Here is a 24,051-nt window from a genome sequence, read left to right as displayed (position 1 = left end):
CCTCAATAATAATAGGTTAGTTGACTTGTAGTGTAGCCTACTAATTTATGTATTCATCTATGCATCTTTATGAAATTTCTTAATATTTTTCACACAATTTTTTGCATCTTCTATCTTCATAGGTATCATTCAATATTGTTTACAAGATATCTTGGAGAGAGTAGGGATCCTAGGAATGCCATAAAACATCAAGCGAGAAACAAACGCATTAGTGGTTCGTCGCGCAATCCAAAAAACAACAATATACATAATAATGGTAATAAAAATGCGCGAACAGGAACTTTTCTTCACCACGGACGAATGTAACTTCAAAGCGAAAACAAGATGGAACGCGAATCCGTCTTCGTCATCAGACAGAATGATTGCGATGCGGCCATTATATGCGAGATATTACCGTGAAAAAAATGGAGGACAGTAAAAAAAAACGGCACATTAAACTCGCAGTTTGCCAACCTCGCTTCACATATAAATAACTTTTTTTTATTATGTATCGCGAGTATCTACACAACTCTCTCACTCTCCGTCGTAAGCATTACGGAGAAGAAAAGAAAAAAACATGGATTCGTAAGACAGAAGAGACAGCAGGGTTTCCATAGAATTTTTCATGCAGGAAATGCACGAAAATGGCAAACTCATTATGTGAATCAAATGAAAAAAAATAAAGAGGAAATCACTCCCCGCCTTGAGCCTGCGAGGAGGGACCTCGAAAATAAAATTGCCAGTCCGAAACACACGTCATTTCCAGGGACACAATCGGTCTCCACTGCAGTCACAAAAAAATGATATCTCAAGGTCTATTATGGCACAATACTGCAATCATCATAGTAAATAAGGACGCTGGGATATCTGCCAGGTGAGATGAGGAGGATACTATTACGTTAACATTGGAGTGCCGTATTTCGAAGCGTTGGAAATAGTTTAGCCGTGTACGTACTATGCTCGGAATTACGAGTATTCAAACGGATTGAAGTGATTTAAAATCATCACCTTCATTGTACCCAGTGGTGGATCTAAGGGGGCTGTAGATTGGGTCGAAACAAACACTAGATAAAATATTAATTAATTATATTTTCCAATATATTATCTACTTAAACGAATCGAAATAAAAATTATTTCTAAACTTAGGGCCTATTTTAATCACTTTTGGTAGGTTACAATCCAGTGGTAGTTCGAGAGAGGAGCTAAAGGGGGCGATAGCCCCCCGCTGGGTATCCAATTTATACTAGATAGAATCGTAATACCCCATTTTCCCTGTCCTGGATCCACCATTGATTGTACCTGGCTGTAGTAAATTAGGTGGCTACAAAAGTATACACGTGGCATTTTAAAAATCGAATGGTAAAGACAATCTGTAGTGCACGTAACGCAGTTTAATTACAAATACATTTTTCACCTAGGATAAGTTGTACTGCAATTTTAAGCAATGAATTGTTGAGGCCTTTACTTTGTAGGATTCCATTATATGGTTGGAAGAAAATTAATTTGCTTTTCTACAAAACACACACTTTATTGCCGACTAGTTTCGATACACTGTACCATTTCACTAGTCTTGAAAATGGTACAGTGTACCGAAACTAGTCGGCAATAAAGTATGTGTTTTGTAGAAAAGCAAAGTAATTTTCTTCCTACCATGCAATTTTAAGGTTCAAATCTAACATCTTCACCGATAAATGATACATTTCCATTCAAGCTTGAGTCGGAATTGAAATAGTTCAATAAATTGTGGTACATACATACCTATATTGAAAATTGTGTGTTTTCATTTTGATACACCAATAGAGTTTAGGGTAATATTTGCCAGGAAATCAAAATTGTGCAGTGCGCAAAAAATAAGTACGAAGCTTGACTCGAATTTTTATCTCATTTTGTAAGAGGAAGAAAAGCAAGGGGGACGCTCACAGTGAATTGATGACCATCAGAGGATGGTAATTACATCCAATACCAATCGCTACTCATGCGGTAAAAAAGCCATTCATTCCTAATAACCATGAGTTATTGAAACCCTCTACGTTCAACGTTCGGCGTCGCAAAAACTCGAGTCCTCTTCCAGCAAAGAATGGACACAAAAATAGGAGAAGCCTCACCAATTTACAAGGCCGCGCTGACGCCACAACCAACATTATAATTCCCGCATTTGGTACACCGAAAAAGGGATTATTAGTGGAATTTGTGGCGCAACACTTTCGCTACTCTAGAGGTTTCTTATTTTCGGCTCTTCCGCATCAAACGTAAACAATAACTGACTACATTATTCGGTCACAAAGAACTGGAAAGAGCCGAAAACACGAAAAAATTCGCAGGAGGCCATATTGAGGAAGCCACCCACGTTTTTGTTCATTCAAAACCGCGTTGGACAGAAACCTAAAAAAACAGAAACGACGCTCATTCTGTAAAAATGAGCCACGGAGTCTCTCCTTTACAGCCACCAAAAGATTACATAAAGCAGTCTAACACATAAAGTATAATACTAAGTATACTCCTCGTCTGCTTCCCAAGGGATCACGGCCACACGCGGGTACGAATTATAATTAGGTGACAGTTTTAACAAGCATTATTTTGATTAATGTGTCGCCCTAGAAGTTGATAGGAAGAAATATCTAATTAGTCCAACATTCGCTTCATAGAGTCTTTTATGAAGCGAAAGTAAGACTTTTAGCTTCAAATAAATACTTTTTCCATTACAATCCAATCAAAAATGCATGGACCTACTGATAAAAGCACTATGATATGGCTTCATCACCAGCGATATCCCCACTAAACTAGAATTTTCTTTACTTCTCTCCACAATGCAAGGCCATGCTTTTCACCCATCAACTCCGGAATGAACCGCTTTGCGCTGGCTATCCTGCACTTCGAACTCCTCCAAAACCCTCAACAACCTCCAAAATGACATCAGTCCACGACTATATCGGTCTACCCTTCCCTCTCACGCCATTCCCTACCATTTCGCAACCTTGTTTACCCGATGCTCGAGTCACCTATTCCCACGACGACTTCGAACCCGAAGAACCTAATTTCCTTCTCGCGCAGTCATTACCGGAGCTTCAATTCTAAAGCGTCACACTCTAACCGCCGGATTAAGCCACTGAGGCGAATTTTTGAGTGAGCGTCGTGAGCCAACTAGTACCTACCTGTCCACGGCAGGCAGGCGCAAAAGTAGTGTGGCCACAGACCTTCCGCTTTTTGTACTAACATCCCTGAGTCCTCCACAGCAATTAGGGGATGTCCAGACGCCCCGTTTACGCAAGATTCTCTCGTTATAGTTTCCACTCGGTAGCACCGGCTAGCATTCATTCCATCTAGGCAAAAAGTCGAATACAATGGAATATTGGTTGGACGATGATTTGGGATTAAACGGGGAGGAACTTTTTTATTTCACCAGTCAAATGCGACTCACAATCGGGAAATGGTAAACATCTAAATCTACATATTACCCTGCAAGTTACCTACAAGGTGTTTGGCAACCATCACCAACACGCTCCAGAAGATAAACATTTAATTCCACTAACATGCACTACGCGTCATGTCTGCTACACATGACACATAATCAACTAAATCCTACTTATGAAGACAAACTGCCTATAAAGACAGAATATGCAAAAAATGTTTTTTGATATACTAGGAACATTAAGAAACATGCATTAAGGGATACGTAGGTTAGCAAGCAACATTCACATTTAATTAAATCTCCAATTAAGCATTCTAGTAACAGATCATCAAGGTGGTATCAGGCGCAACTATGTGGAAGTTGATATTCACAAATGAAAAGACGACTTCGTTGACTTCCACTGATTTATTTTCTTGGTACGACATGTTTCGATCCATAGCGGTCATTTTCAAGTACAAAAAATTTTTGGCGTCCGTATTTTTATTTGCGAACAGATTGATAGCTTTAGTACACAATTAGGATACGAGAAATAGATTTATTGATCGCTATGCACTTTGCCAAACTACTCGGGGGTACTTTGAAATCCTCTAATGATATGAAGTCGCCGCATTTCGGAGGAATCTACCAGGGCTGAACTTGGAAATAACCTATAATGCAATTCTTTTACATACCTACATGCTTCTCAACTTTTCTAATGGGATTCTTCGACATTTTTGACGTCAAAATTACGAAACTTTCGAGCCCCTAAATGGCCATTGGTCACCTAACGAGTAAGGAACGGAAGAAGCTCACGGGAGACTGCCGTAACACTGGGAAAGACCACACTCACGTTACCAAGCTGTGGCACCGAGGGGTGGGACTCGGTGTGGGGGAAGTCAATGACCAGAAGTGGTGGATAGGAGGGGAGGTTCACAGGAGGTTTGGGGTGGGGAGGCTCGGGGGAGGAGACAGGTTTAAATTCGGCGGCGTCGAAAAGGGCGATGATCCTTCGGTTATCTCTCTCTGGGGGAAAAAAAGGCGCAGGCATTGAAGTTCGCCCCGGGACGCGCGCAGCCACATAAAACATGGGCTGGTCGGTCCCTCAAGGATGACGATGGAAGAAGTATTCAATTCGTGGGAGATGGGAAAAGATATCAGAGTAACGCGGGGTCCATGCAGCCCGCCGGCTAATTTCTTGCGCCCCTGGAGGCTTGTGAAAATGTGCGAAAAATCCACAGGGAAAAAATCGTTCGCCTTGACCGGGATTCGAACCCGGATTCCCCGATTTCCGGTCGAGTGCCTTAGCCAGTTAAGCTACCGAGGCGTCATTTTCTCATGTGGGAAATTTTCGCACAATTTGTGCATTGCGGGTGACTCCCGTAGAAGTTATCACCGTGGCTAGTCCCGGTATAATTAAATCAGCTTGTGAAAATATTGTATCACGCTATACAATATAAAATATACATCGACACACTCGTCAAAAATAAACAATGTCAAAAATCGCATAAACTGATTTCAATTTTCATTATTATTTAACTTTGAAATTACCAAACTAGAAGCCTAAATACTTTTAAAAAATTTGGAAAGCAATCGGTGATTGATTCACGATAAAAACTCAGGCGCTAGAACCATTTAACGATAAATGACGTCAATAGCCTTCATTGAAAAACCTTCAAACATCCAAATTAAGTCCTTGGTCTCATTTTCTGGGCAGACAAAATGATCTATCAGAGCATGCCGTAGGCGTGTGGGACCCGCACTCGGTAGTAATGAGAGTGGAAATAAATCGCGGAGAGCACCTGCATTTTTGGAGATCTGAATAGCATAGTGAAAGTTCGTTGAAAAACCTTGAAACCTTCTACCATATACCCTGAACGACCTGAGGAAGCCAACTTGGACTCTGTGATGTATTTATAACCGTCCCCGTGAATGCCGGAGAAATGAGAAATTTCCCTTGAATCGGGAATCGAACCATAAACTGTTGAAGAATGATCTCAGGCTTTCCCGGTGCGGCGTATAGAATCGTGGAAGGTTATTCGGGCATTCCACCGCGTGAGGCAATGGCATACCCATGATCATAACTAGGGAGGGGGAAAGCCATGGTCTAAGGGGGTGCAAGCCATGGTCTAGTGGGGGGCAAGCCATGATCTAGTGGGGGGCCAGCCTTCCGATTTTCGAAAGACTTCCGATTTTTGCTTCTAGGGGGGCAGCTGCCTCCCCCTACCCCTCGCTGGGTACGCCCATGGGGTGAGATTCTTCAATCGTAATCATGCCATGATGACGACGGACAACTCGTTGTTCGAAACGTCGGCCGAGGTGGAGTTGAACCTTACCCATCGGAATTCCCGAATAACTTTCCACGACATAAACGTTAATTAAGTGATTTAGCTATCGTAGTGATTTGCGCAATGGCCGGAAAACAGTTGGTCCATATTTAGATTCCCCGTGCAAGGGAATCATCTCCCATAGCAATTCTTAAGTACTAGAAACATAGCTCAAAAATCGCGGGGAAAGAAGGCACGATAAACGAGTCTCTACATGTTCCCCAAGTACACACCTTTTCCCTCTCCATGCTTCTGGTCTGACCGCGTATCGCTGTCCTAAGTTCAGTGAACGAGCGCGTTTCTGATTCATCTACATCTACGAGGTACTGTATATGTCACCACCAGGGTGTATGGCACGGGGTGATACCACACTAAGCATGCAGCACTCATCCTAGTTAATCACTAGCGCGCTCGCTCGCTTGCCGAACACAGGCCAAGCAAACAGGACAGCATGGTGCGGTCAGACCAAAAACTAGGAGAGTGCTAAGGACACGAACACGCTACCATGCAAATAAAACTACTAGTTAGTTATAGAAAACGAAAAGCTAGCGTAGTAAGTGATTCATGCATGTTCGATAACATTCCAAGAAATGTATACAGATAGTTAGTATAAATAAATACAATAAGTTATAAACCACACATGCAGAGCCTATTTCACCTAGATCGAGTCCTAGAGCTAAACTATGGCAAGTACCATGGTCCCTTATTGTGCGCGGAAAAAACGACATCTTAAATATATCGGTTCTGTAGCCTATTAAGGCTAGGATGAATGCTCCAAGCCTGGTGGGGAATCATCCCCACCCCCTGCCATGCACCCTGGTGGTGGCTTGCACGGTACCTCTAACACGTAGATGCAGACCCCTTATAACATAATCCTCTCTTCCGCGAGCCCTTTTACGATAAGGCATTTCCCACGGAAATCCCGCTCTGGGATATGGGTTCCTTTCGCAACTTTGCGGAACTCGAATGACATTGAGACGTTTGTTGTGCTACGCTGTTGGGACGAGGAAGGTCGTCTTCTTAATGTCCCGAGCAAAAGCCCAGTCAACAAAAGGCAGGTTCAAGATATCGTGGGGGAGTCCGGAAAGGGAGGACGACTTCTGGTCATTTCCCAAGAGCAAGGAAGGGAAACACCCAGCGTAGCAGTACGGGAGGCAAACTCCCTGTCCCCGGATAATTAACAGCGCAAACCCCGTCGAACTATTATTAATTATTATTAAACGAGATTAACACCAACATACTGCGGTAGATCAAATCATAAAAATAAAATAAGAGAGATAGACTGTAGCACAGATAGATTCAGAATGCTGTTTTATCCACGATAGATAAGAGACTATAACGGCAGAATAAGTACTTAATAATAGATAAGTTTACTTGCAGTTTAGCCTACTAACTTATGTATAACTTAATGCATGTTCCTGAATTTTCTTACTATTTCAAACAGCATGTTTTGCATGTTCTAGCTTCATAAGCATATTGCCTTCATGATTGACGAGGTTGCTTTTACAAGGTGGCTTGTTGCTTTATAGCAAGGTTTGCCTTTGAATTCCTTTGGAAGTATATTTTGTTACAGAAAGATTTAGTGCTTTCCCGGCGGATAGACTTCGTGGAACGTTCTCGGGATCGCCACCGGGTCGGGAACACTTCACACAGAACACTTCTAACAAGAAGGGTTCACTCACAGACCTGAGGACGATGGCCGAGTCGGACATCGAAACGTCGGTAGTTGAACCGGTGGCGAACGAAGATATTTTGTTACTATGCGCAACATTTTTATGTGTGTCATTTTTATGATTATTGATTGCGGTGTACATGCGCGAGTCCACTTGCATGCTGGCGACTGATCACCCCCTGCCAAACACCCTTGAGGTGGCTCGCAGGGCATTATGTAGATGTAGATGACACTTCGTCGCGCGGTGGAGACGCTCTCCCCAGTTCAAGTGTTTTCACTCGGGAAGATGCTGGCCAGAGATTTCTTGCTCGGAGACGGGAATTCCCTCACAGACTTTCACCTCCGAAAGGTCGTCCCGTCCCATATAAGCCAATTAAATGGAGGGAACAGAAATATGAAAATGGAAGAGAACGGTCAGCACGTCGGTGAAATATTTAAAAACAAGTTCCCCTTTCTTTGACTCTCAATGGAATTAAAACGAGCAATTATAATTTTAAAATTTCTTTCAAAAAATCCTAGTTTGTATCCTGATATCTCAATAGCGACATAGTTGAGCAAGATATTACTTTAGCAGGTACATCTTTTTAAAATGCTGTTTATTTTAATTTTCCTAGAGAGAAAGAATAGTTATTTTATTTTTTTTTCGCTTGGACATGATTTCTTTATGGCGATTTTTGTTTTTATTCCGGCAGCGTATTCTTTGAATGTTTAACTATATCTTACTATACAACTATAGCTACCACGGAAGCATGGAAATTAAAAAAAATGTGAGCCTACGAGATGGATGATTAGTAATTATGCTCAGTTGAGGTAGGCCGCGAGTCAAGCTAAAGATATAAATCACATTGGGAGATACGAATATCTCTCACGTGTGAAAGCAGAGGTAGCAGTTCTTCTTCAAAGCAAACCTACATTATATGGAAGATCACATACCATAATAAATTATATTGTCGGCCTGATTTAGGTTCTGTGCGAATAGCCCACATAGAACACGATGTATTGTCTACTTAAAAAAAACGTAAGTCTAGAAGTCTATCGGGGTATATCAAGTTAGTATGTAGAAAGCACTCAGGGCATGAGAGATTTATACAAACTGCTGCGAACTCACAATCTGTATAAGAAAGCAACTGCATCAGCACGTCTTATCACGAAGCACCAAGAACAATGGCCATAAAACGCCTTGCCCAGATTCGACGATTCGAAGGAAGCAGTCTGATCGCGTGACCTCAACAGTAAACAATTGCGAGGTCGAGGATGTTAATTCAATGACCTCTAGAGGCGTTCAGCCGAGAAGGTCTTCACTTATACAAAGATGACTTTTTGCTGCCCCAAGATAAAAGGCGAGGTTTCCACCAGAACACCATTTTATGGCAATACCTATGCAAGAGCACTGAAGCCATGGGTAGCATTTTTTTAAACTAGAAGGAATAAGAAGCAAGAGAAATAAACTGGTAGTAGTTAGACAGGGACAAATGTTTCCTCAACTTTATGCTTTATCATTTCATAAAAGTGTAAGACTTTATTCTATAAAAATGATTTTTGCTGGTGAAAAGGTATAAATATCCTTGAGTTTAAATTTATCTATTCCAATTATATATCATTAAGTTGCGGAGGCACTTTAAACTACTACATTATTGCCAAAAGTAACGCAGAAACGTGAGAAATCTGTGTACAACGAATAGAGACTAATAATAATTTCTGCATAGCAACGAATTTGCAAACGAAAAGATAACGTTAAATAATTCCACAATAACACGCGTGCATCAAACCGCACAGGAATGAACCTTTGTCAACTGCAGCCACGCCATAAGGCCTGGTTACACGGTACATTAACACGTACAAGTTAATGTGCGTTTGCGTGAATGGTTTTGGTGGACCGGAACGGAACATGTACGACTGCATGAACCAAATTAGAACAGGTTCTATTTTCCGTTCATGCATTCGCACAAGTTGGTTGGTTACACGGTGCATTTTTGTGTTCGTTCACACGTTCATACATTTAGACATTAACCCGTACGTGTTAATGTATCGTGTAACCAGGCCTATAAATGCGGTGAAAAAATGCTGGTGGTAAAAAAATAAATAAAACAGAGAATGGACTCACCTCCAGTTCCAAGCACCTTCAGGAGCTCGAAGTGGGACATATCAACCTTCCCAGGACCAGTGAAGTTAACTGCAAAGAGAAAAAAATGAAAACGATTATCGAGTGAAAAAAAAAACCGAAGCGAAAAGCGCCACCGATCGTTCTTCTAAATATATGCGGGTACCATTTCCAAGACCAATGGCGGAGATACAGTTTTACCAAGAGATTCACATCATATAGCGCGCCGAAGCCTCGTTTCCTCTCTACCGGTAAACCATGTTTACCACAGCTAGCCAGGTTACAGAACAACTTTTCTTGTGCACACTTGTTTGTGTTGTGAGTGTGGTGTATTGTTTGTCACAGCAGAAACTTACATTCTAAACAATTGATGAATTTTGATTTTAAAATTACAAAAAATACATTGAAATTATTGGTATGATTATGCAGAAAGTCCACATATAGGTAACTGTTTTTTAATTAATTATTTCATTTAGTATTCTTTTTCTCTCTTTTTTATAGCAAAAAGTAATGATGCTATCATTTTAAAAAAATTTTATTACCATTGTTTATGTTTTTTAATTTGTCGTGGACAATAAATAACAAGTACTAAATTCCGTAAATTTACTAAAACTAAAAGAAGGAGCGACATAGGAAAGGCCAAAACAACAGTAGTGGTGATATAGTTGTCTTTGAGATGCGGCGACACGTGAGGATATTTTGCGCAGCATAGCGCGATTCGTCAATAACTGCTACGGTAGTACAGAAAGCGTGACACCGATGTTTAACGAATTCGGCTAGGAGCCGCTAGAGACTCGGAGGCTGCGCGCTAGGCTTAGATTGCTTGAGGAAATTGAAAATAGGTATCTTTAAGGAGAACATCATATCAGAACCCAACTACACTCCCAGAACCGACAGAAACGATAAATTAAAAGAGATATTTCGCCGTGCAGTATATATTGGAATTATTTATATTCTTTATATTACATTATTTATCGTTTATATTATTTACATTCGTTTTCCCCCTCAAGATGAAGACTTAAATTAATGCTAGCGTAATTTCGTTGAGGCATTTCTTTTTTATGTGCAAACGGCTGGAGTCTTAACACCCCCTGCCACACGCCTATTACGGAGGCTTGCGGGGCAGTATGTAGATGTATGTTTTTAAAAATGTTTGTGTGTATCACATCATAGACCCGAAGAAATCTGTATTCTCTGCATTGCATCAATTTAGAGAGATATGAGAGAAAACAATGATTTATTGAGAATTTTATAGTAACATTAGATTTAGTCATAGCAACAATATGCAACAGACCCGCTGAGGGGTTGGGGCGTTTTAAGGTGACACTGGCACGTAACGCAAGCACGCAACCAAAAGCTGAATAACATTGAGAAAACGGCCGCATGCGAGGAAATCAAGGTTAGCTCGGGGCCGTTAGGTTGTGTGCATATATCGCTCCCTCCCTCCGCAGCTGCCTTGTAACAGATTCTGAAGGCTTCTTTCACTCGCAGGCCACTTGGCAGCCTTTTAAAACGAGGATATCGGAGAGCGTGTGTTTACATCGACGCCGCGCAGGCGCATCGATGCAACAAAAGACGCGGGGCCGCCGCAGCGTGCGATCGCCTAACCGATTGCGGCGCCATCCACAGGTAGGCAAGGTGGGCAACAAAATGGCTACCGGATGAATGTAAAACAAAATGGCGAACTTGGCGATATCTTCAATACTGGCACTGGCGCAGATTTAATGTCCTCGATACCAAAACTGAATACGAATGGACTGTAGAATGAAATCGATGATTCGATGCACGGTTGAGATTGAGACATCGTTAAAGTATCAGCAAAATACTTAGGTTTATGTTTTTAGAGTAAATCTTGTAGCACTAAATATTCTAAATATTTATACATGTGCCGACTTCATTATTGTTGATTGGTCAATAGTCCTGAAATACTAAAGTGTAGTACAACTACTTCAGGAACGTTAGGTACTTTTGAAATTATGGTTAAAAGACAAATTCATATGCAGCTTAAAACCTGTACAATCACCGTAATTCGTAGCGAAAGAAACAATTACTCAGCTGAAATAAAGGATACCCACAAATTACAGGTGAAAGTAGATTTAAAAATCTGTGTTAATCACAAGCGATGCAAAAATTATAGGAAATAATCGCAAACGAACAGCAATATTACGTGGGAAAACATCATATTGTACTCATAAAAATGTTATGACAATGACGTATGATGAACAGTTCTTAATTAAATTCAATCCTTTTACTGCGAGAAGAAGCATCCTCAAAACATAAGAATTATTCATCTGATAAAATGAGGAATGATTTGCCGGTAAGCAAGTGGTAGTGAGTGCCATTAAAAGGTAGATCCATGAGACAAGTTTCATCCGAAAGCGTACCGACACTGATATGATAGAACAGCCATTACAATGCTCTAGAGAAAAGCAGACGTGTATAGCTAATTCCTTTGCCGTCATACCTAAGGCCAGGCTTAAGCAATATTTCCCTTCATATAACGACACGGACCCATGTTTTGTAAGAGGTACAGAGAGAGATTTTGATTGCATCTCGAAGGGTAATGAAACAGGTGCCCGAAGATACTATGATTGGCTTCGTGGGCAGATTGCAAACCAAACTCGGTGAAGCAGGGAAGAATACACTCGGAATCGATTGAAAAAAAGCGATAAAATCGAGATGGATTCCTTCGATCCTACTTTCGACACAGGCCAAACGACCTTTCACCAACACTGCTGCAAACGATAGTCGCGCGTGGAGACATGCGGATGTTTCGCGACTGAACTCCCGTTATCAAGAGCCTCCTTCAAGGAAAGTAAACAATCTACACCTCTCATATAAGAAGAAGACTAAACAAGAAAAAAACAACTTATTCTCGAAGAATTATCTCTTAAATTCTGATATTTTACTCGCAACTTCACAATCAGACAATTACAAATTTATTTTCCTCGTTTTCCAATCACACTTCCCATTTCACTTTTTAGCTGTACCACTATAGAGTGAAATGTTTACTAATATATTTCGACTATCGAAACACATTATTCATTGTAGCATGCGACAAAATGATATCAAAAATTTAGAAAAATATATTTTTGCATCTCCAGAATTTATGCAACTATTGTCAGCGCTAGAAAACTTTGCTACGCCAAGAAATCGCATTGAAAAAAAAATTGCTTTCATGAAGCTCTCTACGTCACAACTGCTTCAAGAATGAAAATCTTTCACACAATTCAATTCAAATGACACCTGTAAGTTTTTATCGCAGAGAGCGTAAAATGTACAATGGGACAGGTTTCAGATTCGTTACTGGTATCATTGGTATAGTTTATTTTTTTACGCTTCCCTACAATCAGTTATCAAGGTACAGCAATAAGTCGGTAGCTTCCGCAGATAAATAATTAATCTAAAATTATATGCAACTTAAACATTTAGAAAATCATCGCACGGCGGGTTCGACGATGATATTTTGGATATGCAAAATAGTCTGGGGTGGATTATATTTTCCGCTGACGTTGGGCAACAGAAGCGTGAACAGGTGTTGCGATTCACTAACCTAAATATTGAAAAGTACGCGGATCTCATCCAAGCCAGCGGCTGAATAACGGATCGAGAATGGCAGCGAAAAAAAAACACAGGAAAAAAATGTGGGAGACCGAATCTAAGGAATGAATCGTTCAACAGTACCCTTCCCCCTGTTTCGAGGAGTCTGAAATGAAAAAAAAATCTGTCAAAACAATGACAAATCGTAGGGAATTAGATTGACATGTCATGTTATAGTTCTATTAGCGAACAGCATCTCGGGAGATTTCTCACCATTTAAGATGGCTGAGTTCGTATCTTGGGTGACAGTCAAGAAGGACTTCAGAGTCAGTTAAAATTCCTTAGCTGCTTAAGAGAAGAGCTCGTAAAAGGGCTAGAAGCCTAGCTTCCTAGGAATGTGAGCTAATAGGGAAGGAACAGTTGAACGCTTCTCCCTCGTATATCGTTGCAAAATGTCGGAGACATGGGGTAGAGTGGCCAGTTGAAATGCCTGGGATTCCTCTCATCTAAGGGTTACCTTGAAATAATGGCGAACTGATCGAAAAAATAAGGAAGAAATATCCCATTCAGTGTTTCATACGTGAGTATTAAAGAGGGTAAAATGTATCTCCATGCTTTAGGATAGCTACAAATAAAATAATTAAACTTTAAATACCAAGAAAAGAGATCGATATAGAATTTTAATAGTCATTATCTGCCACTCCAAATTCCCAACTCAAATCGTATTACATTGGGAGAAATTAAATACGAAAAATAGCAGACGCTCTTCAGTAAACCATAGTAAATTAACTGGACTCGTCAACTGAAGACTCCAATTATTCAATTACAAATTGGGGATGGGACGACATTTTCCCCACTCAGGAGAAATATTAAAGAGATCTTCAGCAGAATCAATTTTTGCAAGTGCTCAATAAAGTTGAACCCTCTAATTATGCAATTATTCATTTAATTTTTTCTCTTTGTTCATATTAAGAATTTCCATTATATTCCAAGACTATTTTAACAAAAAATGATATTTCATCCTTTGAAGTATTAGTAACGCGTTATTGCAGTGATATCTCTTATTTCCTGGCGAAAACAAGTCAATCGTTAGCCCACACTTTCGTGTGTTTGAAAGGATTCCAAGTGTGCACTGAGAGCACATTTTTTCCCAAAAATCTTTATCTGAGAAGCATGATGTTCATGAAGTTTCCTCCTATGGAAATAAAACAACTAGATCAACAAAAAGTCGGTTGCGGAGAAAGATTTTGACCCGGAGGAAGACCCGAGTAAAACTCGGCACGTGACGACATGGAGTCGCAGAGACGGCAGAGGCTCACTCGCCAGCTTACGGTACAATTCGCGGGACTCGGGCGCGGAGGCAGTGGCAACGAACCAAGCGACTCCTGGGAAGGCAAAATGCGGCCAACCACCGTTCCGACGCCCAACGCACCAGTTCGATGAACCTCACTCTTGCCGGCTCCTCCATTTCCGCAGCGGGAAGGAAACGTTTAAAGCGGGCTCCTGAGAAACAGCACGATTACCCACGCTCGTATTAACGATTTCGGAGTTTCAATTTCACCTTCATTTCGGGCAAGAGGAAGGATAGCAAAAGAAAAAGTATTTTATTTTACATTGTTCTTTAAAACAATTATTTATATCGCCATGTATTTTGTTTTATGATAATAATTATTCTATTTCACTAATTTTTATTGCAAATTAAAAAAATTCTATCTCCACATCCTGGCTTTCTTTTTCAATAACAGGGGGTGAAGGGGTAATCATTGACTGTGAATATTTCTTAAGAGCAATAGAGTTTAAATAGATGAATAAGAAAATACCACACCTACAAAGCCGAGATCGGTTCGAGCAGCCGCGTCTTGCAATGGCACAGTAAATTCTTATTTTATATCATAAACTATTTAATATTTCTCAGAGAGACCTTGCATCTGATATGATATTCCTGTTGAATCACACGGGGAAAACAGCACGTTCAGCGAGAAGGAATTACGTGTAAATGGGAGATTTTTCAACATATAAACCTAATGGAAACAAAAATAAGGGATATAAATAAAATCGAAACACAAAAATTATGTAAACATTTTTGAAAGGGTTTGCACAAGAAATTAGCAATGACATCAAGAAGTAAACAAATATTTTTTTAATCAAAAGAGAAGAAGGTTAGAGGGGAAAGCGAAGATGACAGCATTCAAAAACACATGGACTCATCGTACCATATTACCCTTAACTCGTTCAATTAATTCGTGTTTAAAAATATATATGTTCCATATCATCTTTTTCCAAGCGCAGGATCCAAGAACCACCGCTCTTGCTCGAGAAGATATAAACTCCAGCAACTCTTGCGAAACCTACCGGAGGCATGGTTGAGAATTAAGAAACGTGCTTAATTTTAAACTTGGAGTAAGGTCGATGCCATTTCAGGAGGAACATCCTTGCTATCGGCGCCACTGAGCACAGAGAACACACGAGCGACGAGAAAATGAAGCAATTGCAGAACTAAATTTTCCGAATGAAATCACTTCTTGAGACACGCCACTCGCACAGATATCTACCTTACTTCGAAAAGAGCGCTGTACCTTATGATTGAGGAGACCCAGGCGTGTTTCATAAAATATGTCAGGTATATCACAACGACTGGGAATGAGCGATTGTTCACCAAACCACTAACTTTTCAACTCACAATCGAACACAAATATCTTCTCCAGCCAATGGGTCTCCAGTTTTCATTAGAAATTGACCGAAACGGGGAAAGTTTTAAACGTCGACAATGCCAGCCAATGACCATTAACAAAGTAAGTAATGGTGCTTAATATGCGTGCAATGGCATCTCTTTTGCTTTCCTCAGATATATTAAATGTCTTTGAAAAGTTAATCAATTGCCATCCGAATAGTTTGCCTTGCTGGTTTTAACGAGGCAGGAAATGCTTTTCGGGAGAACAAGGAAAAGTTGAACTTGTGTAAAGATTAAAGAGTGTGACATTAGTGGGAAGAAGAGAGTAATTAGTTTATTGGAGGAAAAAGGAGAAACAAATAAAGTAAATTTATAAAAAGGACATTATTAATAAAAAGAGAATAATTGATGTTTACCAATGAGAATAAGATGCTAATATAGAACATCGATGCGAACTAGTGCACCCGACAATATGGACAAGTACTCAAGAATCCAGCTATTGGATAGAAACATAATATTTATATCTTACTACTTTCAGTAAAATAAAAATAAACCTTTTAAGCTTCACTGAAAGGGCGATAAAACGCTTACGAAGAAGAGGACTGAGATGGATCGATGAAGGAAATGATGCACGTAAAAAAGGAAAAGTTGACTTGGAGATAACAGATTGTGACAATGCGAGGAGGAAAAGAGGTCCAGATGAGGATAAAGAGGACAGAGCATCAAGCAGCTGCTAGGGAGACGACTTCGAGGAAAACCAATGGAAAGGAAGCCTAGACAATGGGTGCACGTGCAAATCAAAGGCAAAGGGATCTCCTTAAAAACCTCTTAATCTTTAGAAAATAAGGAAACCTGATACATTTCACATTTGTCATAAAACAACACATCTCGTGCGAAAAATCCACAGAGAAAAAAATCATTCGCCATGAAGAGGATTGATTTTTGACCACGAATGATTTTTTCTCTGTGGATCTTCAGCATAATTTGTGTATTGCGGTTGATTCCCGTAAAGTTATTACAGTGGATAGTCCCGGTATTCTTAAATCAACACATCTCGATTTTCCACTCGAAGTACTGAAAATATAATCAACTGGATTGGCTGGTGATACTACGTAATATCCATGGTAGAACATAAGCAAAAAGAAAGTGCTATTCCACATACTGTGTTAATGCTGTCGACTGGTTTCACCGGCTATTGCGTCATTATCGAGACTAATAACAGTTTGTCTAGATCACGCTCAGATGTGCAGTTGTCAGGGCAATGAAGATAAATAAGCAAAGAAAATTTTATTTGATTAGAATTATTATCAGATGCTTGTGATGGTCTTTTGCTGATTATTGTCACCCCTCCCCCAGAACTGAGCGGGGAGGAGATGTTAAAAAAAATGTTAGAGGGAAGAATGTATGTTAAGAGAGTTGGGGAAATAAGAGTGTGGTATTAATAGATAGGAATGAAAGGGAGAAGGCCTGATTGTGAATAGAAAAGTAAAGTCGAAGATGGTGATGGAGACAGCCGGAGTGATTCTCGAATGCTTTATGCAAACCTCTCTTCACGCGGATATTGCGATGATAATATATTCGTATCTGCGGGTTATTTGTTTTTTTTAAAAACTAGCATTGCATTCAAATTTAAGGCTAGTTGCTTCCACACTGGTGTTAACCACTGAAGCTACCTCAGGTTTCCTCATGTTTTGTAAATTTAAGACACTTTGAAGCAATAAATTAATTATTATTATGGTCTGCATCAAGCACGGGAATATGGTGAGCGTGATTTATGCATAAAACAAGTGGATTTGGTAAAAAAAATGGCCAAAACTCAATCCCTGCCATTTACCCCAGAGAGTTGGGCTACCGAGTAGATAGGAAAGTGACAATGGGAATAGGAAAATAATAGCCCCCTCCTCCATAGACGCGGTGGTCTTTCACACGTGCATGAGCGAGTCGAATCCACGGGAGCAAGCCAGTGGGCGGTTACACACCAACCACCTGTGGATATTCCGCAAGAGAGGCCGCGAGGGGAAGTAGGGAGGGGGAGGGGGGATGTGTGTCAGGAGGGGGGAGGGGAGGCTGAAGGCGAAGGAAGTGCGGAAAAGGGAGGAGGGGTGAGGGAAATGGCTGGAAGGAGGGGAACGTCTTTTAAAGAGGAGAGATGCTGACAGGGGAGGGGATGTACATACAGAACCAGTGGCGTAACTATGGGGGATAGTTCCCCCCCAAGGCCTCAGATAGACAAAAAAATATTTAAAGATTTAGTCTATTTTTGACTTGTAATAACTGCATCTGCTTTCAGTTAAATTCTGAGTGACAAAATGATGTAAAATGTATTTCGGGCATGTAATTTTTCAAAACTTTTCCCGGTCCCCCCGTAGCCTGGGGGACCGGGCTACGGGGACCAGGTTTCCAGGCGGCCATTGGTAAGAATGCTGCTATTTACCTGCACTCGTTTATGACATGAGTATATACATTGAATACATTATTAACCACATAAATTACTGGCTATATTTATATTGGTTTCATGCAGTGAAATCACTTCTCTATCGAATAAAGAGCCCTAAAACAAGTTAATTTATGGAGTTATCGAGTTAAATGGAGCCAGAGTCCGTCGATTGACGGGGCATTTAACGGGGGTGTCATGGACGACAGATTTCAAGCAATTGGGGGAAGAACGGGGAACTTAGCGAACGAAGGATTATCACACACAACCAGCTCCAGCAACATCCACGGAGGGTTGGTTAGAAGCCCTAGTTGCACGTGAAAAAAATTGCTGACGGCACAGGTTCTCCAGCACTTCAGAACGCTGAACTTCACAATTCTGAAGTATCTGCATTGCACTGATAAGAGAACAGGTGATTCACGAAATTCGCATTAACTTGAGGTATGCAATAGTTGTTTTTACCTCCCCGTGAATTGATCTGGTTATTTTTGCCGGGGATTAAGCAAGTGCGAGTGAAGCGTCGAAAAATCCACAACCATGACCATTTAATTAACTGAAGAAATCAAGAGCAAACGCACTCAAAATGAAGTGAATCGAATAAATCAACTTAATTTTTTTTCAGAAGCTCAAAATAAATAATGCTGATAAAGGCTACAAATGTAACATGACTCTTGGACTTAACTAGGTCTGAGTAAGGAATTATTATTATAGTATTCTACCGATTAAGGTAGGTTTCCATGGAGTATTCAAGAAGTGATCTGGGAGCCTCCCTTACCTTCCAGCACTGCCTTCTTCAATTCGCTGTAAGGCCTACTCTCTTTCAATCTATCTAAAAATCCTATTCTTTTCCTTCCCCTCCCTCGTTTCCCTAACATTCTACCCTCTAACACCTTTTTCAACATCCCCTCGCCGCTAAGCACTAACTCCATCCATACCTTCTGTCTCCTCCGTATCTCATCTAAAAGCTGCCTCTCCTCGCCCACAATGTCCAGCACTTCGTCGTTCCTTTTCCTCTCCGTCCATTTCACCCTCTCCATTCTTCTCCATCCAGAGTAAGGAATAGCAATTCAAGATCAAACTCTCGAGTACTTCAAATTGTTATTTCAGGACTAATGCTATCAAACTTCGTTAAGTTTTCCTTCAGTTTTTAGCGGAAGCATAACAAGCATGACTTTAGACAGTTTTTTTATTAGCACGTTTCACTGCGGAACACCGGATTTCGATAAGAAACATTAATCACGGGGAAAAATTTCACGCTGTCGAAGTCATCAAGCGAACAATGGCAATCAAGGAGTCTGGAATACAGGGGAACTTCCAACTTTCACTCCTCCATTAAGCCAACTGTTTCGCATAGCTGGATGAGCTTTCGAATCCGAGGAAAGTTGATGCCACGTGCTTACACTCCAATGTCGCCGATACTGTTAGATTCGCTGCCATTAACAACCAAAATAAAAAATCCAATCAATTTTGACACAAACGACCCATTATGTTGTTCAAGGATTCATCCTGCATATGAAATAGCAACAGACATTACCCATATCATATTGTAAAGTGTCTGCCTACTCCTGTGGTTATCATTTATAAATATTTTTTGTTTGTATAGATGTGGGTTTGGTAGCAATAAGTGATGGTGCTAAAAAAACACCTGCAAACTCTTGAATTATGTGAAATACATAATATATCGCAGTCGCAATACCATTAGCATATTTATAAATTTATGTCCATGCTATTGGAAAGTATTTACTGGTTTTCAAACTTGTTAAGTGTGCATTTATTTATTCGTCATTGAGATTTCAACTATTCATAATTAATGTTTTATAACATTAACCTCAGGTCTGTTTGAAATCGAATGCCATATTTGTTGGAGTAAATGATTTATCATCATTCATATTCTACTTATTTAGTTATTTAATTATTATCTCATGTTCTACCCTAAATGTTGTGATGGGTATATGTGCATACTTAGGTTTTCTTGCTATGATTGATTGAGTTAACTTCAAGATTTCATTTCTATGCCCTCATGTGTTAGTTGTGCTGAATTCCATTCGGAAATATTTGATATATTTTGAACAAGTTTATTTTGGGATCACTTTTGTATGTAATATTCATCTTATGTTCTTAATGCACATTTGTCCAAGAACAATAAATATTATTACTATCATTATTATTATTATCATTATTATATCACAACCAAGAAAAAAACTACAAAAGGTAATTTTCAAACTTCAATGTAACAGTCCGCTACCTAAAATAGTTTCGATATTCTATATCATTGTCAAAATGAAATAGATTTATTATCACCTTGAAAATGAGATAGAATGTCCAAACCATGGTCGGTAGTGAAGTTTTACGGTGCAAATTACCAGTTGTAGTTTTTTTTTATGGATATACCGCTTTTTCACAATCAAGCCTGAAACGATTTTATGCACCCATATTACAAATTCTAAGCCCTGAAGACGTAATTCATAAAATTCACCCACAAAATGCAGACTTATACTATACACGATATTTTTTATGGATACATCTCAGTAATGAAGTTACAGGGTTTTTAAACAAGTATGAAGTCAGCGTTGGATGAGAGCAAGTCTTGCAAAGTTGGAGGAAAACTCCCACGAGGAAATCCCCCACGCAAGTCATTGTAGCGGTCTGCAAATGAGGCCATGGAATTCTCTCGAATTCCGGCAAACGGAGACAGAAATGAAGTTCGGCTCGGCGAGGAAATGGGTACACTTTCTTCGACGGACGAGAAGGGCGAGTCTGGAGAGAGAGAGAGAATGGAGACACGACTCCAGCCATCCTTGCCACCACACCATTCGAATGTCTTCGTGTACGTATGCACGTAATCAATTTCAACACCGAGGTTCATGTAAATTCCAAAAGCAGAAAGACACTAGTAGATTCATAACGTAATTAATCGTTCTAATAAGTACGACATCTCTTATTAAATAATTCGTTACAAAAAAAAATCTGACACATTCTTTATAGCTGGAGTAAAGTTGGAAATTTAAAGCGTAATTTGTTTACTGTTCCGATTTCTCTGTTGATACAAAGGAAAATTTAAGAAAATTTTACTGTGACGATGACGATGCCCAACCACTTTTTTATGTAGTGTGTTGATAAGTGACGAAAAGTTAATACAGTTTTACATCACACGATCACTCCCAAATAAGGAATAGGTTTCGACAATTTTGATAAGTAGGTACTTCAACGGTCGACTCCAGTTGAGAGAAAAGAAAGATAAATCTATAAATCAAGATAAATTTGTGCACAATTCACTATTATAAGGGAATGATATTATGATCGTCGGAGTTCAACTTTATACCCAAAGATTACATTAAATAGGTTGATCACCTGCATTTGGAGAAGTGAAATCCCGTTGAGATGTGGAGTAAGAGGGAGTTGTCTAAATGGTTTTAGGGGCGTTGCTGAGATTCAACGAAATGCACGGAGATCGGTGGAATGCCTAATGACGGAGTCCATCTCATAGAATCCCGTTGGAGGTCGTCCAGACACCTCTCTCGGAGCTGTCCGCAGCCGGAACTGGCCGCTGCGGGCGCAATAACAGACACAGGGGAGGAGAGAGGACGATTGGGGCGGGGGGGGCGAAAGGTTGGGCCCCCGGTAGCAGAGCAGACGGGGGAGGTGAAAGGGACGAACCGGAACACAAGAAAACACACCACACCGCATTCACATTAAGCCGGACAAGGTGACAAGGCGCAAGAAACATATTCATTTCCAATGATGCGCCCTAATTCACAATTGACCCGAAAATGTCACGAAAGGCCTTTAATTCCGGGCGTATATAGTGTTAGTTAATTTTTTATATTTTTATTTATTACCCAACCAGCTTTTAGATGAGATACGGAGGAGACAGAAGGTATGGCTGGAACGAGTACTTCGCGGAGAGGGGATGTTGAAAACGGTGTTAGAGGATAGAATGCTAGGATAAGAACAGGATTTTTAGATAGAATGAAAGGGAGTAGGCCTTTCAGTGAATTGAAGAGGGAAGTGCTTGAAATAAAAGGGGGTTCCAAGATGCGTAGCTAGGAGTATGCTTTGGGGGGAATGGGATGGCCTGGGTGGTGACCCCCCCTCCCAGACAACGGGGGGTCGGGGAAAATTTTTGAAAAATGACATGCTTGGAAATACGTTTTACATCATTTTGACTCTAAAAAATTAATTTTAGGAGATGCAGTTATTAAATATCAAAACTGGACAATAGTTTTAAATAATATATTTAATTGCGCTTGTACGAACAAACATGTCCTCAATAGGGGGAAACTACCCAGGCGGGACTCGAACCCGTGGCCTCGAATTCGGGAAAAGACGACGCGGGTATCACAATCTATTAGCATCGCGCACGCATTATATATGGGAGAAAAATCCAGCATAAAACAGGCGAGATGAGGTTTTGAAGACGATAAAGGAGGAGGGTAGGAAAATGAGCCGTGGAAAGGAAACGACTGTGATGCAACCCTTTTATTACTCGTGGAGAGGGGAAGGCGATGATTCCAAGATGGCGTTAAAATCTTCAGTTTTGTAGTCTCCATTACGGCTGCGGTCGCGGGGAGATAGGGGAAGTCAGGAGGAGTTATGCAGACGGCGGACGGCGGTAAGTAGGACATCGCCTCGGATCCATGCCAAAGCCAAGGAGGAAGACTTGGAGCGGTGAGTGGAGGGGATAAGCCGGTCGAGGGGGAGAGAGGTGCTAGTGAATGGGATATTCCCCATTCCATCCCGAAGGAAATTCATTTCTGTTGCCACCTCGGCCGCGTCTTAATCGGTTTTCAAAAATGTCCGCACCGCGACGAAGAGAGCAGTGCGATCCACTTTGGTCCCCTTATTTTTCAGCATAGCATTCGCGATTGCGAGGAATGGTTATGAGCATTTATGACTTTTGATAGATCACATCAGCTGATATACAATCTATGACGAACTGCCCATATGATAGCGTATTTCTCCGAGAAATTCGGATCGCTTTGCCCATAAGCGACGCGAGTGGCGACTTTTGCAAACCCATTTAAATGCACGGTGTGTTACAGCATTCGTAGAGGTCAACATTTAGAATACTGCGGAAAATTTAAACTTAGAAAAAGGAAAGAATTTATCAGAACTAAAATTTGGGGTATGCTCCCATATGGAAGTGAGGCATGGACATGGCAGCAGCGGTGAAAGCAAGGATGAAATGAGGTGCAGCATAAGAATGATGAGGATCAAATGGATCGACAGAGATATTGATGAGGAAGTCCTAAGGAGAAGAGGAGAGAAGAGGAGCTTCATGAAAACCTTAACAAGAAGACAGAACAACCTTATAGGCCATATCTAGAGACATGATAGCCCGATGAAGAAAATTATCGAGGGATAAGTAGATGGCAAAATCGGAGAAGGAAGACCTCGAACAAAATTTAAGCAGCAGATGGAGAAGGATATGAAAGAGAATAAATACGTAGTTGTGAAAATATTAGCTGATAGGAGAACTGAGTGGAGAGCTACGTCAAATCAGTCTTAGGATGGTCGACCAGTGACGATGAGTATTTGGAATTGCGAGGAGTAGAATCGAGTATTTATCACTTTTGATCAGGTATACTCCCTAAGAAGAAATTTCCATTTAATTTCTTATTACTCCGATTCGCTTTGTCCCTCACCGACGCGAGTGGCGACTTTTGTAAACCCATTTAAATTCGCGTAGGGTTACAGGACATATACGGGGTGCATTGAAATTGTAATGCCTCCGATTTTTTTTCTAGCTAACTACCCACCCGAAAAATATGAAACTCGTGTTACTTTTTGACGTAATCTCCCCGGAGACAGAATTTTTTTCACAACATCGGCGCCAAGATTCAATGGCCGCTCGAAGGCTTCTTTGGGAGTCTGTTTTGATCACTGAAAATTGTCGAAATTCCAGAAATACTAAACGGTTCTCACTCTCGAAGCTGCTGAAA

At 40.5% G+C, this 24,051-nt stretch overlaps 1 protein-coding gene across 2 annotated transcripts in view; it reads right to left on the bottom strand.

Annotated features, from left to right (window-relative positions):
- LOC124166581 (ribosomal protein S6 kinase alpha-5) overlaps positions 1 to 24,051 on the bottom strand; it is a 656,640-nt gene that overhangs the window by 143,172 nt on the left and 489,417 nt on the right. For both annotated transcript variants that reach the window (XM_046544149.1, XM_046544147.1), the window contains exon 2: positions 9,468 to 9,536. In XM_046544149.1, coding sequence (XP_046400105.1) covers positions 9,468 to 9,536 — 69 coding nt within the window. The remainder of the gene's footprint in view (positions 1 to 9,467; positions 9,537 to 24,051) is intronic.

The sequence above is a fragment of the Ischnura elegans genome, chromosome 10, assembly GCF_921293095.1.
Source record: "Ischnura elegans chromosome 10, ioIscEleg1.1, whole genome shotgun sequence".
Classification (NCBI taxonomy): domain Eukaryota; kingdom Metazoa; phylum Arthropoda; class Insecta; order Odonata; family Coenagrionidae; genus Ischnura; species Ischnura elegans.
This window is presented reverse-complemented; position numbering and strand designations above follow the sequence as displayed.